Below are 14,399 nucleotides of genomic sequence, written 5' to 3' on the forward strand. Positions count from 1 at the left end.
GTTCTATTTCAAGACTTAGTAACTACTTATATAAGCCAGATAAATCAGTGGTTTCAGCATCGCTGCCCCACGTGGCTCTATCATGACTCGAGCCAATCAGGCTCTCTGCCCCATGGGGCAATGCATGCGGGTGATCTGAAATAAAAGAGCTATTCTGAGCCAGCGCTGTCCCAATATGCTGATGTGCGGTAAGTTGTATTGCTTTGTGTTTTCAGCCTAAATCGCTGTTGGTCGTCAGAACATAGAAACTTGTAACTTGCCGATAATTGCAATTATTTGATAATAACTTTCAACATTCGGTAAACTGATGTTTGTGATAAGCTAATTTTCTGACAGATCATGTTCCTTCCTAATAAATGGGAAATCTGAAAACAATGAAAAACAGCAACTCATTAAAATATATTTACATTAGCACTGCATGCACTGCATAACTAATAAGACCTAATCCGTTGCACTGAATTTATCAACAATGAACAATGCATTGTACTGCGACAAATATTTTAAGGATCATAGTTTATACGATTTGGGGTAAACCCTAAAAGAGACAGCACTAATCATAATACCAAGACAAATTTCCCTCTCTTCCTCCCTCCCTCTCTCTCTCTCTCTCTCTCTCTCCCTCTTTATCTCTCTCTCTCTCTCTCTCTCTCTCTCTCTCTCTCTCTCTCTCTCTCTCTCTCTCTCTCTCTCTCTCTCTCTCTCTCCCTGCCTCCCTCCCTCCCGTATCTCTGGTTGTCGTCGTATCTGGTCGGCGGCAGTGCAGTGTCGTCAGCAGGACTGCTCCATCTCCTCTCCAGCAGTTATCTGCCATCTCCTCCCAGGAGCAGACACACCCGCCCTAGTGAAAAAGTCCTTAAGGATTTCGCCAGAATCCCCACAATCCTTAAGGATCCATAAGGACCCATATGGATCAGATATGAAATCCTTAAGGATTCTACGGACCTTCTAGAATCCTTAAGGACGCATTCGCCGATCCGTAAGGATTTTAGGGCGATGTTTGGTATCCTTAAGGATCGCTCAGTATTCCGTAAGGAAATTGCTACTTGCTAGTGTCGCTTAATCCTTCAGGATAGCCGATGCAGCCAGTACGTCAATCATTATGGAGTGATTGAATCATTCCTAGTATTATTCCGTGCTCCGTATCCGTTAATATACGGCATGTAAAAACTTTGTGACGGACCAAAGCAGCGTTCGTTATCATCATAGGCGCGGGAACCGGGAGGCGAGGGGGCAGTGGGAGCAGCTTGCCCCCACTTTTGTGCTGCAACTTTGAAATTAAATATTTTCGATTTATGGCATTTCTCGATATTGCGAGTGCCAAAACCGGTGATTGTGAGCCAGGGATAACAATTTGGCTACCTTAACTCAGAATTAATATTTAGCTGGGATGGTGACCTAAATGTCCACGCTGGGTTCATCCAGACTCCAAATCGGATAGACGAATAGTTCTGATAAAAAGTACTTATTGGTATCTCAACCAAGTGCCACAGTATGCATGTATCGCATGGCCTCAGTGTCACCGGTGCCACAGCGTTTGCGCTGTGCTCTTTCAGAGACCGTACCGACTGGAATTTAGCGACCGCTGACCGTTTCAAAGACTGTACGGGCGGCAGCACCCAGTCTGATCCTCGCCTCCGGCAAGAGGGGAGACCGCGCGTCCCCCTGTCGCATTGTGCCGCCGCCGCTCGCGGGATGCGGACGAGTCTGTTGAGTGTGTTGTGCCGTCTACCGTCTCCTCTTCGGGCCATGTAAGTTTCTGCCATGCTGTGTATCAATGAAATAATTGATCCTAGTTATTACATTGATAGATCAAAAAACCGGCGCTGAAACGTTCACTTCAATTAATGGCAATCGTCGTCCTCATTCATTTGGCTGCGGCAAATGAAAGTACTACCGGTAGCGTCTTTTAGCGCCATGCCTTGGAACGGGGCCCAGGTAAATATAATAGAATGGATTCAGGGTAGTAGGACGTAGGTGCATATGTGATGCATTGCTAAATGAACATACACAGGCATCTAAGCTGGAAATGACTGAACTGAATTTACTCAAAGGCTCACCAATATTCTTTGGCTGGGACTACAGTCTAAGCCTAAGACTAGAATTCGTGAGCCTTTGAGTAGGTATTGTTGATCAGTATATTACTGTTATTACATAGGAATATCCGCCTTGTTACAGGAACGCAGGATGCGAGACTCGACAGGCGACGGGCGACTCAACCGCTCAAGATGTGTAGAATGTGGATGGCGTGGGAGCGGCGGCCGAGGACGTGTGACGTGATAATATCTGAAGCGTGGCTGACTCGAAAAAGTGTAGACTTATCTTCCTGTAAATATGTTTTTTTTTCGGAAGTCCTCGGCTTATATTTCTCGGAGCCTCAGCTGCAACCTGCGAATGCCTGGAGCTCCATATATGTATACCCGGTCGCCTGTGGTTGGCAGCTGCTCCATTCCTGGCAATGAAAAATGGCTAAATGTGCTTATTTCAAGTAAAAAATATAGCTTCAGAGACCGTACAAATGTGTTTGCTAGGGTTTGATCCTTACGGATTTATATATCATTCATTAAGGAATAGCCTCAAAATCCTTGAGGATTGTCGCCAAGATCCTTAAAGATTTTGCTACCAATCTTTAAGGAAAAAAACACAAAGTCCTTAAAGATTATTACCAATGTCCTTAAAGACATTGCTAGAGATCCTTAAGGATTTAGCTAAAAATCCTTACGGATTTTCCGCAGAATCCTTAAGGAATTTCTAACAAAATCCTTAAGGAATTTCTAACAAAATCCTTAAGGATTGTGTATCAATTTCGTACAAGGATTTTGTTAAGGATCGTCCTGAAGAAATACATAGGACTGTCCTTAAGGATTTTTTCACTAGGGCGGCCCCAATCACAGAGACAGCACGACCTGGCCGCCCCTCCCCCCCCCCAGGAGTGCTGTGCTTCTCCGAGCCGTCCCCACACCGGCGTGGGTGCCCGGCGTGGGTGCCTCTCCCAGCCGTCCCCTGTCTCCGATGCAGTCTGGACACACTCCTCGCCAGATACTGGCCACAGGGTGATGGAGTGAGCTTCTAATCCAGCCAGAGGGAATGCTGGGTGCGGCACTCTGGTCTGTCCAGGGGGGCTGGCTCTCACTGCCCGGTGGTAGAGAGGGGATCGGAAGAACATTATAAAATGTGGTGTCAGCTTTACGTGCTGGTGAATCTCTTTGGGGGAGGGGAGGGACAATGGTATGCATAGGATGTGAAGGGTGTGTGTGGGGAAGTGGAGAAAGAGTGACGTGTTAGCAATGAATTCTGCGCCTATGCGAGAGCGAGCATGGTGCAACAAGTTCAACAACAAGTTTGTCGGTGAGCGGATGATTCACTGGATTTCGATAGTGTTTTGCTGTTGTTGTTGTTATCTTGTTGAGTTAGGCCCTTTCGGTCTGACAAGACCATTTCAGAGCCGGAAGGATGCCAGGAATCAGGGGGAGACGTTGGTTTTGGCGGTGCTCCGCCGGGACTGAGCCCATCGCCCCGCCAGCGGTCACCGCACCAGGCCATGATGGGCAATGGGCCTGCTACTGGTGAGAAGCTACCCGCATGGGATAAAGGTGCCCGTTGCACCCCCGGAACAGGGGATGAGGTGTGGAGGAAAAGGAATGAATATCCTAAGGACAGAAAAGACGAAAAAGGGACGATCCGTCCCTTTTGAATGGAGGGAGATGCTACGATACCAAAGCAAGTCGTGGTGTAACTATGGTAGCAACATCTAAATAAATGCTTTACAAAACTCCGTTTCATCCAGCTCCTTGTGTTGATCTTATCTTCTAGGACCACGGGTTGACCATACATTGAAATCGGCTTGTTCTCGATGGACCTGCTTATAGTTTCCGATGATAATATATGGTCATAGCGTGATAAATAACTAGCTCAATTACGGACTGGACTCGAGAAGTCGTGTTTCCGCCCCCTGAATTATTTACATTTGAGGACGGCTGAGAATGACTTTTGCCGGCGAAAACACATAATCTATCAATAATCTTTCAAGGGAGGTAAGACCTTTTTCATTCTAAGTTTCAACCCAATGAACCTTACTTGCAGACTACGTATCGGTATTCCGAGGTTTACTCTGGTGCCATCTGCTAGGCCACCTGGAGTCGAGCGCTGATACGGACTCCGAGCTTTGGCTAGGTGGCGACACCATACGTTCGTCTTCCATCAACACACGTTCATTTCCCGACGCCATTCGTTAGCTTGTCGTCGAATCCAAACGTTTAGAAATTCATTCAGAATAGCTGTTTTATTCACTTTTAATACTGGGCTGCACTTGGCGACACGACAAAAACACACAAACACACCGCCTCTAAGGCTAAATTGAGCTATCAAACCATAGCTTGCTAAAACTTCATAGAGCTAACTCGATCTTGAGAGCTCAATATTGAGCCACGATTCAGATTAAGACCAATATGAGAATATGCAAAACACACTGCACTTGATACCGTGTCAAAACCATACACGGAATTCCCATGGTCATATAAGTGAGCCATGATGTTTTTTCCGCCAATGTTATTCACCAAGACACTAAAAACCTAATATCAATCGTTTACCTCCAAAGTCTTATTCTTAAATTGATGATAATGTTTCTCTGATTTAGTATGTTCATGGACTCACCCTAGTTTTGGAGAAATTGTGCGTTTCATAAAAGTATCATGTTCATCCCGTAGAACACCTCTCATTCGGTATTCGGTATTGCTGATATCGCATTAGGCGAGCACCGCAGGCCTGGGGGCTGGCAGAGACGTGGTAGTCGTGGAGTTATTTGATGATAGCTAGAAGAATTTTCCGGTAGTCTCGCTTCGTTTCATCCTTTACCGCGTCAGCAAGCGACTTGTGGTACGTCTTCTTGAAAGCATCCTTGATGTCTTCCAGATCAATCTGCAAAGATCCCAATCAATCGATCGATAAGTACAGCTACAATCCGCAAATCAATTATCAATTCCTGTACCAATAACAATGAGATGAGGGTGAAATCGTAGCAACTAGCAGGCAAAGGTACTTTATTTCGTTGGACCCCATTCACCTATCGCTTAGAAAAGAATCAGACTCCCGCTTAATAAATTTACATACATATTTCTCGTATTCAGTGCAATGACAATTGATTATTGAGCTTAAATTGAAGCGTGATTGACTGCGTAGTTGGGACTGCTTGACTGAATCAGTGACTATTTAATGGGTCCATAATGGGTCAATAAGCCATAAGTAACAATTCACTGTTATGGTTTAACCCGCGCACCGACGGGGGTCTGCGCCAACTTCGCACCGAGGGGGGGGGGGCGGATGACCGCCCCCCCCTGAGATCTCGAGAACGAAGCAAGATAGCGACAAGCGGTAAACGGCATCGGATACGCACGGTCAAGATCTACAATTTTTACTGAGGTCATTTTCAGGTCAGGTCAAAGATGACGTCACAGGGGTCGAAAAAGTCAAAATGGCGGCGCTAGATATGGAGAGTTTTTCTCGAATAACTTTCGAATTAGTCAAGATAGGAACAAACTAAGGGCATCATCGTAATCCTCTCGTCAATCCGCATCGAATGATATATATATATATATATATATGTTGACCTCGAAAGGTCAAGGTCAAAGGTTGACCTCAGGTCACGTGACTTCGAGGTCATCATGTATATCATTCGATGCGTCTTGACGAGCTGAACACAATGAGACCATCCACGCGTCTGTATATTGTTCCTGTACGGAGTTATTGGCCAAAAACCTTTGGTGACCTTTGATGACGTCACATGACCTCACAGCTGCCCAACAGCAAAACAGACCTCAAGGTAGTGAAGGTTGGTCGTATATGAAGTCATGTATGGTATATGGGGCCATTCCGACCCGTTTTAGTGGTAAAAACAGGGAGTTGATTTTTCCCCCATTGACTTATAATGGGGAGGTCGCGAAATTGACCTGACCTTAGGTCACCGATATCAAAATTCCGAGATATAAAAATTGTAGCTACTAATGACCTAAGAACATCCTGCGACTTTCAAAGGCCTCCGACATCTACTGTAGCTCTGGCACGGTGACAAAGTTGCAAAAAAGTGACTTGAGGTTGGGTCATTCAAAGTGACCTGGTGACCTGACCTTGAAAGGTAGGAGGTTCAAACTTACACACCATCTGCAAAATTGATGAGGAAATAGTCATACCAAATTTCGCGGGGCTACGCGCCGCAGTTTTCCCGCTATTCGCGAAAAACCTCAGGGGGGCGGATATCCGCCCCCCCCGTCGGTGCGCGGGTTAACAATATGTATAATGTGTTTAGATGTAAACATATTCATACTGAAGTTGTTCGAAACACTCACGGTGAAGAGGTTTGGGGAGTGTATCTCACCTCGGAGCGTGTTACCAGTATCCTGATGAGAACATCGTCTTTGGTACCTGGACCGTCCATCGCCTCAAACAGGGTCTTAGCAAAGTATGCCACCTGGTCCTTGATGCAGAGCACTGCCGAATAGATATTCATTGGCTACAGAACAATAACATTATAAGTGGAAAAGCGAAGTTGTATGGGCTTGGGATTCTCATATTTCTGAAACTCCACTTGTTATCAAAGTATTGAAACTGCTGTCGTACACTGTTGAGGCTTTTGTTGCGAACCTAAAAATATCATCTTGCCTACCAACCCTGATTTAACCCGCGCCTCATAGGGGGCGGGGGCGGAGGGCGGCGGAAAATCCCTTCTCTCTTTTTGTTGATATCTCCAAAAAATGCATATATCGTCAGCAAACTTCGAGGACCAACCCGGACGTCAATTTTACACCTGGTGACCACAGGATGTTTCCATCGTTTTTCTCTAAGCTTTCATATGTTTTTTGTTTCAGAAGATACGCTAGCTTGCCCATAAATGACGTCGAAATGACTTCATGTTCTGCAATTTTGACCCAAAGCACTTTTCATAGAAGGCCTGTAAACGGCCGACAACAACCTTTGACTTAACATCATGTGACAACATCGGTTGCACCTAAATCCAGGGCTGGTAAAAAAGCAAATTGCGTCCCCGACCAAAAAATGAGAGCGAAAAATGACCCCGACTTTTAGCAGTCATATGTACTAAATTGCTTATCAGACTCGCGCTTCGAAATTTCCAGTTTGTTAATTAAATGTCACGGCATCACTCGGTCAGCGGGTAGCGTAACAGACGAAGAACCCGGAAAGGGTAGGGGGCGCTACGATCGTCGAACAGATGCAATAGGTGTCGCTATTGTATCGGTAGCTCTCAACGACGACGGCTAGAAACTATCGACCCCGCATGAATTTACCATGTGCCCCCGGTTCCGAATCTAGTCGTTTGTCTAGTCGTATAGCTGGCTACAACTGGTCGTCAATCAACCCCGCTTGAAATAGCACAGCCGACAGCGGGGTCGGTGTCTAAGCGTCTGTTAGTATGTGTTTGATCATCTAGTTTGATCTAGTTTTCGTTAGCAATTGTCGACGGTAGTTTTGCTGTTAACGGAAGTGAGTTGTGGCTACTAATTGTTCATAACCATGTTGTAGGTATGTATTAGGTATAGGGGCTTTTTATGTCCTTGTTAAAGGGGATATACGTTGTGGATTCAATGATATCTTTTACTTGCGTTTAGTTTCTGGCTTCTGCTTTATTTGAAAGTTATTTATTACTGTAAAAGTTTACTAAATGTGGTAATTTTGACCCCGGGTACTTGAACTTTTACTGGTACTGTGTCCCCGACGACGTCAATAGGACATAACACTTTACCAGCCCTGCCTAAATCAATGAAATTGGGGCAGATGGTATAATTTATTGGCGTGACAATCGAACGCCTTTTCAATTTTGAAAATCGTTCGGTTGCTTTCCGAGATCTTAGGGGGTGGGGGTGGGGCAGCGAAACGCCCTCCTTGCGGGCGGCAGGGTCCGGGAATAGTCATACGTGGCTCAGGTTAACACAACTTTCATAATTCTTTCGGTTGAAGCATTACAAACAGAAGAAACAGCCCAAATCTGAATAGTGAACGTCTACGCACATGACCTACGTTTAAACATTTTTTTCATTGAACTTCCTCACAGGCTCTCCGTAGAAAGGTTATGCTTATTGGTAGATGAGCGGGATGCTTAGAAAGGCTAGTGCGGGAATAAATACCTACCCATCGTCACCAGGGCTTTCTTGATATGGCTTGAAAACTCCTTCTCTATTGCGTTCTCCAGCGTGTTGTCAGCGAAGACCGTGTATTCTTCGATTGTCAGTTTCAACAGAGGATAGCTGGTTGTCGCGAAGATGCGGATAAACTCGTCTTCATCCGTGCCTCCGTTCATTCCTTCTCCAGCCTCGTAAAGTTGCTGAAAATAAACATCTAAATTCAAATACCACACTATAGTTCGTTTTTTTCAAAAGGACGCTGGCTCAAAGTGCAATATCGAAGCTCTCACGTGAGTTTTGGCAGCTTCAGCACGGAATATATAGTCTACGACATGGAATGGACAAGATCGAGATTTCCTGTAACTGCCGAGTTTTTGGCGACCTGATGATTTAGTCGTGCGGATTCGCTGTGGTTACTTCCTTTACGAGGATGAAAGTATAGTTGCCAGACCTATAACTAATAGGGGAAGCTGGGGCATAACGGGGTACCGGGGCAATATGAGAAGGTGCATTTTATCTAATCAGGTGTTGCTGTCTGGAATCACTTCTGACCATTTAAACTTCGCTCGTTTGCCGCCCTTTTCCGGTGGACGCCGGCGGGAGGCGGCGTTGCTGAGGATGGTGGGTAAGGTTTTTTCATGGTGCTGATGTATTTTTCAACATTCGTTTGGTAACTTCCTAGGTGAAAATCCGTTCGAGTAGGTTTGTCATAGTCAGTGAAAGCAATGACTCTCGTCCTAGTCAACCTTTCGCTGCGATAGAAAGTTGCCGGCTGTTTTGATAAACATGAACGATCCTGCTCAATTGCCAATGTCCTTCGGGGGTTAAAACGGGTTTCCGGTAGAGGCGATATGGGGTGGTGGATTTTACCACATTTTACCACATTTACCCCATTTACGTGCCCAGAAGTGCTTTTTTGTTACAGTTAAAACTAGTTGCCTTTATTGGCCCACTCACGTTTCATAAATGCATTTAGAGGAGGGGTTGTGTTAAACGTTTCAAACGTTGTCATAATGTTTCTTCATTATAAGTAGGTACACAGGCACCGTGTATGTGCCTAATATATATTTTTGCCGAGATAAACTTTCATTTTCAGTAGCTTGGATCTTGGTTTAAGCGGCGAGTGCACAGGAACGTGCACCCAGCAGCCTGACACAAGTCCCAGATTTTCACCACGCCTTTTATCGTTTGTCGCAGTCCTCGAATGGAGTCGATGCTGGCGCCGCCACCGACCGTCCACCGCTGCAGCCAGGCGTCGCTCTCCTGAAGAAACTGCAGGTGTTCTCCCGCCGTTGCTGGATGGAGGCTGGATATCGCGCGTCGCTTTGAGCAGGGGTCGAACCGGTCGGAAGAGTTTAGCACATCGAGCAGGTCGTTGAGGCGCAGCAGGAGAGTAGCAGTCGGGAGTGCAGTGCGCGGGAGCTTGCCGTGGGTCGCATGCAATGTGATTGCTGCTGCTACTGTCCGGCTCATCACCTGTAGGGCATAGCTGACTTTCATTTTTCAATGCTGTTTGGCCTGATGTGTTTCTGGCTTAGTTTTGGAGCAGCCCGTGGGAAAGAAGCGCATTCCAGTGCGTAGAGTGTTTCTAAATGACTCCAAGAGGCTACTTCACCGTCTACTTCAATATCGTATTTCATTAATGCATTTCGTATGCATTTGAAGATGTGAGGCACGTCATACAGAGCAGCAACCTCGTGCCCGTCCACGGTGAACAAGCCGGTTTCCGCAGCTCCGAGCAGTCTGTAGGTCGCCTGGTTGTTCTTTGACATGTCACAAGTTGTAGCTAGCACAGTGAATCCCGCTGTTGTTGTTACACGTTGGACACACTGTGTTAACAGCTGCTGCTGCACAACGGCCTTGGTCGTTCCGGAACTCAGAAAGAAACCGATGGGCTGTTTCCAGCGTTTGGTGACACTGACGTCCCGCACCATCATGAACAAGGCGTGGTCGGCGCAGGCATTGGCGCGGCAGAGAGAGCCATGATCAGTGAAGCCCTCGATGACGTCATCACCCCGCTGGTAGGCCAACCTTGGTTTCAGCTGCATTTCGTCGAACGAAATGATGCACAGCTTGTCCTTGGCACTTGCTCCGGCGAACTTCTCTTTTATGAGAGCCAAGATAGCGTCATGAAAGCCAGCTCGCATCTGTATTTTTCCCATCTTCCTCCGCAGAGTTCGAGGATGGGGAAGGACGTACCGTTTTTGTAGGAACCGATACGCCCTGGGACCAAGGCCATATATAGTCCTGGGACCCTGAAAGTAGAGCGCGAATGCTCGCACTTCCTCATCTTCATCAAATTTTAGACGAATTTCATCGAATTTCATTTAATTTTAGACCAATGTTAAAACTCTAATGCAATGAATATGTATAAATGCTCCCGTAACAATGTGTGCTAAAAGTTTCCAATAAAATATACGGTTACCATTTCGAAGTCACAGTCACAACTTGGGCCTTTAAGTTGAAGACGAATCATTCGACGATTGTTAAGAAAAAATGTATGAAATGTTAAGAAAATATATGAAAATGTACACCCACGTGGAAAGAAATTCATCCGCATCCTCCGGATCTCCGGATATTCATCCGGCAAAATCCTTGATTTTTGGTTACACACGTGGCAATGCTAATCGAAGCTCCTGTCCATTCCATGTCGTAGACTATATATTCCGTGGCTTCAGTGTCTGGCCAAGAATTTCTTACCGAAAAAATGATCGATTTCAAATTGTGCACGGTAAGTAGCTGGAAATTGTTTCTTAAAAATGAACATACAATGATGACGTCACTGGTGGCAGCAGGCACCCAAATGTCCGTGCAATGGGACAAGTGTCAACGAATTTGGGTGAAACTTAGTTTTTCACTGTTGCCGAGCATAATCGAGTAAGCGGTTCCGTCCATGATAGTTGTACGTTACATTGCAATACGTGTTCGACAGCATGACGTCACCACTGTTCCCATATCTGGTTCCAAAACGCACATATGGAAATTATCGGGAAGAAATCACATGTTAAAATTAGTCGACGTTCGATTTTCTCAGGTTCAGTTTTTGCTCGTTTTGGCGGCTAAAACACGTGCTTGTTCGAAAAACATACTTGGAGCCAGCGTCCTTTTGAAAAAAAACGAACTATTATATCATTCATAACCGTAAATCATAATCTTATCCTAATAATTATAATAATCTAGTAGTTATAATCTAACTGTTGTGCGAGGACGAGCAAAACCTCCTTACGATTTTTTTAAAATCTATGTTTATTGGAAACCGGGAGACATCGTTAGCGTGGACACTGGACAGCACCGTGTCAAGGGGACTTTTCAACCGGTCATTTAGACAGGGATTTGTCGGGTAGCAGACCAATGTCTATCATGAAATGAGCCAAGGAGAGGAAGATCAGTTAAAGATAAAGACGATAAATTTCAGAATGACACGTTTTGAACAAATTACAAACACATAATGTTCTGGTTCAATCATATATTGCGATTGTGGCTCAGACAACCAAACTTTCATAACGAGGGGTTTGGTGTGGCAGCGTTACTCCTACATCACTAACCTGAGCAATTTTCTTTGCCTCATCCCGCGACGGTTCTCCCTCCTGCTCGGCTCTCTGTCCCTGCAGCAGGGCAATCATGAGCTGCCTGATGTTCCCACTCAGCTCCGACTCGATGTCTTCTTCCAAAGATCGGTCGTAGACTGGGGAAGGAAAAGCAGTTCGTTAAACATCTGATACATCAGCCCCCAGTCTTCCTCGAACATTCCTGTGAAATGGAAAGCAGAACAGCTGGCTTAACACCTGAAATATAAAAGACGTGATTTATCTTTTTTCTGGGATGACGAAGAAGTAATCAATTCTGCAGCGAAGAGCAGTCAAAAGTGCACAGCAGTGCCCAAACCCAAATATTCGGTAGGGTATTTAGAAGTTATTTAGATATGGTTATTTAGAAGGTTATTTAGATCACTAGGGTTATTTAAAAGCGTCTGCAGCTGGCTCCACCATGACAATATCATGTGCCACCATCACCCCTCCCAGTGATCCGCCCACTCACTGTACTGGTAGGCGGCGTCGACCTGCATCAGCATGTCCTCCTTGCAGCCGCAGAGGATCTCCACCAGGGTATCCTCGTCGGTACCGATACCCTTCATGGCTCGTCGGCACCACTGCGCCAGATAGTGGCTGTCGTACTCGCACAGCGCCAGAGCCGCCGTCTCGAAGTAGCCGCCCAGCTCCGACTTCAGGTCCTCTTTGAGGTCCTGCGGTGGTAGGAGGGGATAAGAGTGAGCAGGAGCTGGAGGGTCACGGTGAGGTCTAGTCATGTGTTACACAATGTGCTAACTTTCTTCGTACCGTGAATTATTACTCGGTTCTGTATCGACGCACACTAGAATGCAGGCAGTATATATTTCACATCTAAAATTGCCACGATCGATGTTTTCATTCAAAGCCAGCCTTCACACTTACCCGGCCAAACTGAACCTTGTAGCGGTCTCCGATCATCTTGCGCTCCATGGCGGTATGCTTTGTCAGAATCTCGATGATGACTCGCTCGTCTGTGCCAATGCCTCTCATTGCCTTACGCAGTCGCTGTCCCGCGGCGTCGGCCTGCGGCTCACCGAAGTCCTTGTTTTCCTTGATGGTGCCGCCCTGTGCAAATGATAGTAACGTTTTCAGCATAAAGTAACAGGAGTTTCAGTTTACCCACCTATACAGACTGCGGAATTCAACTCTACCCTTCATTACTAGCACTTGTGAGTCATACTTTATTATGTTTCAAAGAGGTGATTTATTATTTCAGTCTTTGCATATCAACTCAAGGGTGACTTATGTCGTGATTGCCGGAATCAAGTATCGACCATGTAAGTGTTCACTGCAGCTAACCAGTCACGTGCGTATAGGTCGCCAGTTTTACCTTGCAATAAAATGCACCGGTCTTTGACCGTGGCAATGCATTGACACGTCAAAGGCCATGTTTACTGCCTCACATTTGAGGCAGTAGCCAGTAAACATACCAGTCTGAAGTAAACATACATGTGTACCGTACAGTTTTGATAAAGCCGAAGCCTTATCATGAAGCAGTTATTTCTTGCGTTGTCGTTGCTTTGATGCTTCTTATATGTTTCCACATTTTTGGCTATTTATGCATGCGTGTCGTTACGGGATTCTCCGTGGCTGATTAACGATTCATACCGCTATTTCAGCCCTAGGACTGATAATAAGTGGCGACACGCTATCGACCCTTCAAGCTATTTTGCCTATGCATTGATGGGCAATGTGTGTTGGACTAGAAGAATTATAGCAAACAGTATCCATTTTTTGTTCGGTCTGGGTAGTATTGCTGTCTCTTGCTTCGCTCTAGCGAAAGGCCCAGTCTGGGGCACAACACAAAGGAAAACACACGGATCTGGACGGGGAAAATGTCTTGAATTATATGGAACGCATCTTGTAGAATCTTACAAAAATTTGACCCTTGCCCGTATAGGGGGTGGGGGGGCGAACGGACCCCCCTCGGTTTTTCGTGAATAACTCGCGTAAAAAGCGGCGGATCACGACGAAACTTTCAATCCCCTCGATTCAATCAATTTTACACATAGGTATTCTGAAATTTTTATTTCTTTACTTATTTATTTATTGCGGGTATTTGTGGTATCCAATAAATGACTGGCTTTTAACCCTCGCCCTGGCAGGGGAGGGGGTGATGCAACCCCACCCCCCTAAGGTTTTCCAAAGAGCGTGTTATCTTGACTAAATTTGACTTACGTCGTGATGTGAACACTGAACTGCTTTAATGAGAAATAGACGGCAGGGTGACAACATAGAATAAAATACACCACTTACCTTCATCGTGCTGCACTGATTACTGCCGCCGTGACAACTCGCAGCCGGGGCACCCCTGTGAACGGTGCGAGCCTGCGCGCCTCCTTGGGGACCTGGTCGGCGTCTGGGGCTGGGACGCAGTTCGGCCGCGTGCGGCACCATTAGGGGTGCTCCGGTCAGTTGGCGACCGGACCGGCCGGTCGATGGCTCTGTGGAAACCTTCAAACAAACACCGGCTGGCCAGGTGTAGGCCGCCGATCGCGCCGGACCGATCGCGCTGGACCGAACGCGCCCGACCGAACGCGCCGGACCGAACGCGCCGGGCCGAAAGTGCCGGGCCGAACGCATCGCTTCGGTTCCACGGCTGCACCTAATCGCCCGCGCTCCATAACCTTCATCCTCTTATTTACCCCGAGCCTCAAACTGACACTTCCCATGCATATTGTATACCTATTGGCTTTGATAC

General features: G+C 46.3%; 1 protein-coding gene and 1 long non-coding RNA gene across 3 annotated transcripts; one reads left to right on the forward strand and one right to left on the reverse strand.

Annotated features, from left to right (window-relative positions):
* Positions 1-1,202: 1,202 nt before the first annotated feature.
* On the forward strand, positions 1,203-2,254 carry LOC122375092. Its single transcript, XR_006255340.1, has 2 exons — positions 1,203-1,748; positions 2,176-2,254. It is a non-coding gene; the product is annotated as an uncharacterized LOC122375092 (long non-coding RNA).
* Positions 2,255-4,260: 2,006 nt separating this feature from the next.
* Positions 4,261-14,246, reverse strand: LOC122375090 (annexin A13-like). 2 transcript variants are annotated; one of them, XM_043354273.1, is made up of 7 exons: positions 13,955-14,246; positions 12,581-12,763; positions 12,168-12,372; positions 11,675-11,814; positions 8,137-8,329; positions 6,368-6,480; positions 4,261-4,914 (listed from the first exon to the last, which is right to left on the reverse strand). In XM_043354273.1, exons 1-7 carry the CDS (start codon positions 14,093-14,095, stop codon positions 4,795-4,797), a joined length of 1,095 nt encoding a protein of 364 aa, XP_043210208.1. In that variant the 5' UTR covers positions 14,096-14,246; the 3' UTR covers positions 4,261-4,794. The 2 variants fall into 2 exon arrangements, with proteins under 2 accessions (XP_043210208.1, XP_043210209.1); XM_043354274.1 differs by having other exon boundaries at positions 4,261-4,901; positions 13,955-14,110.
* Positions 14,247-14,399: the final 153 nt, after the last annotated feature.

Source organism: Amphibalanus amphitrite, unplaced genomic scaffold (genome assembly GCF_019059575.1).
Source record: "Amphibalanus amphitrite isolate SeventyFive unplaced genomic scaffold, NRLGWU_Aamphi_draft 001772F_arrow, whole genome shotgun sequence".
Taxonomy (NCBI): Eukaryota; Metazoa; Arthropoda; class Thecostraca; order Balanomorpha; family Balanidae; genus Amphibalanus; species Amphibalanus amphitrite.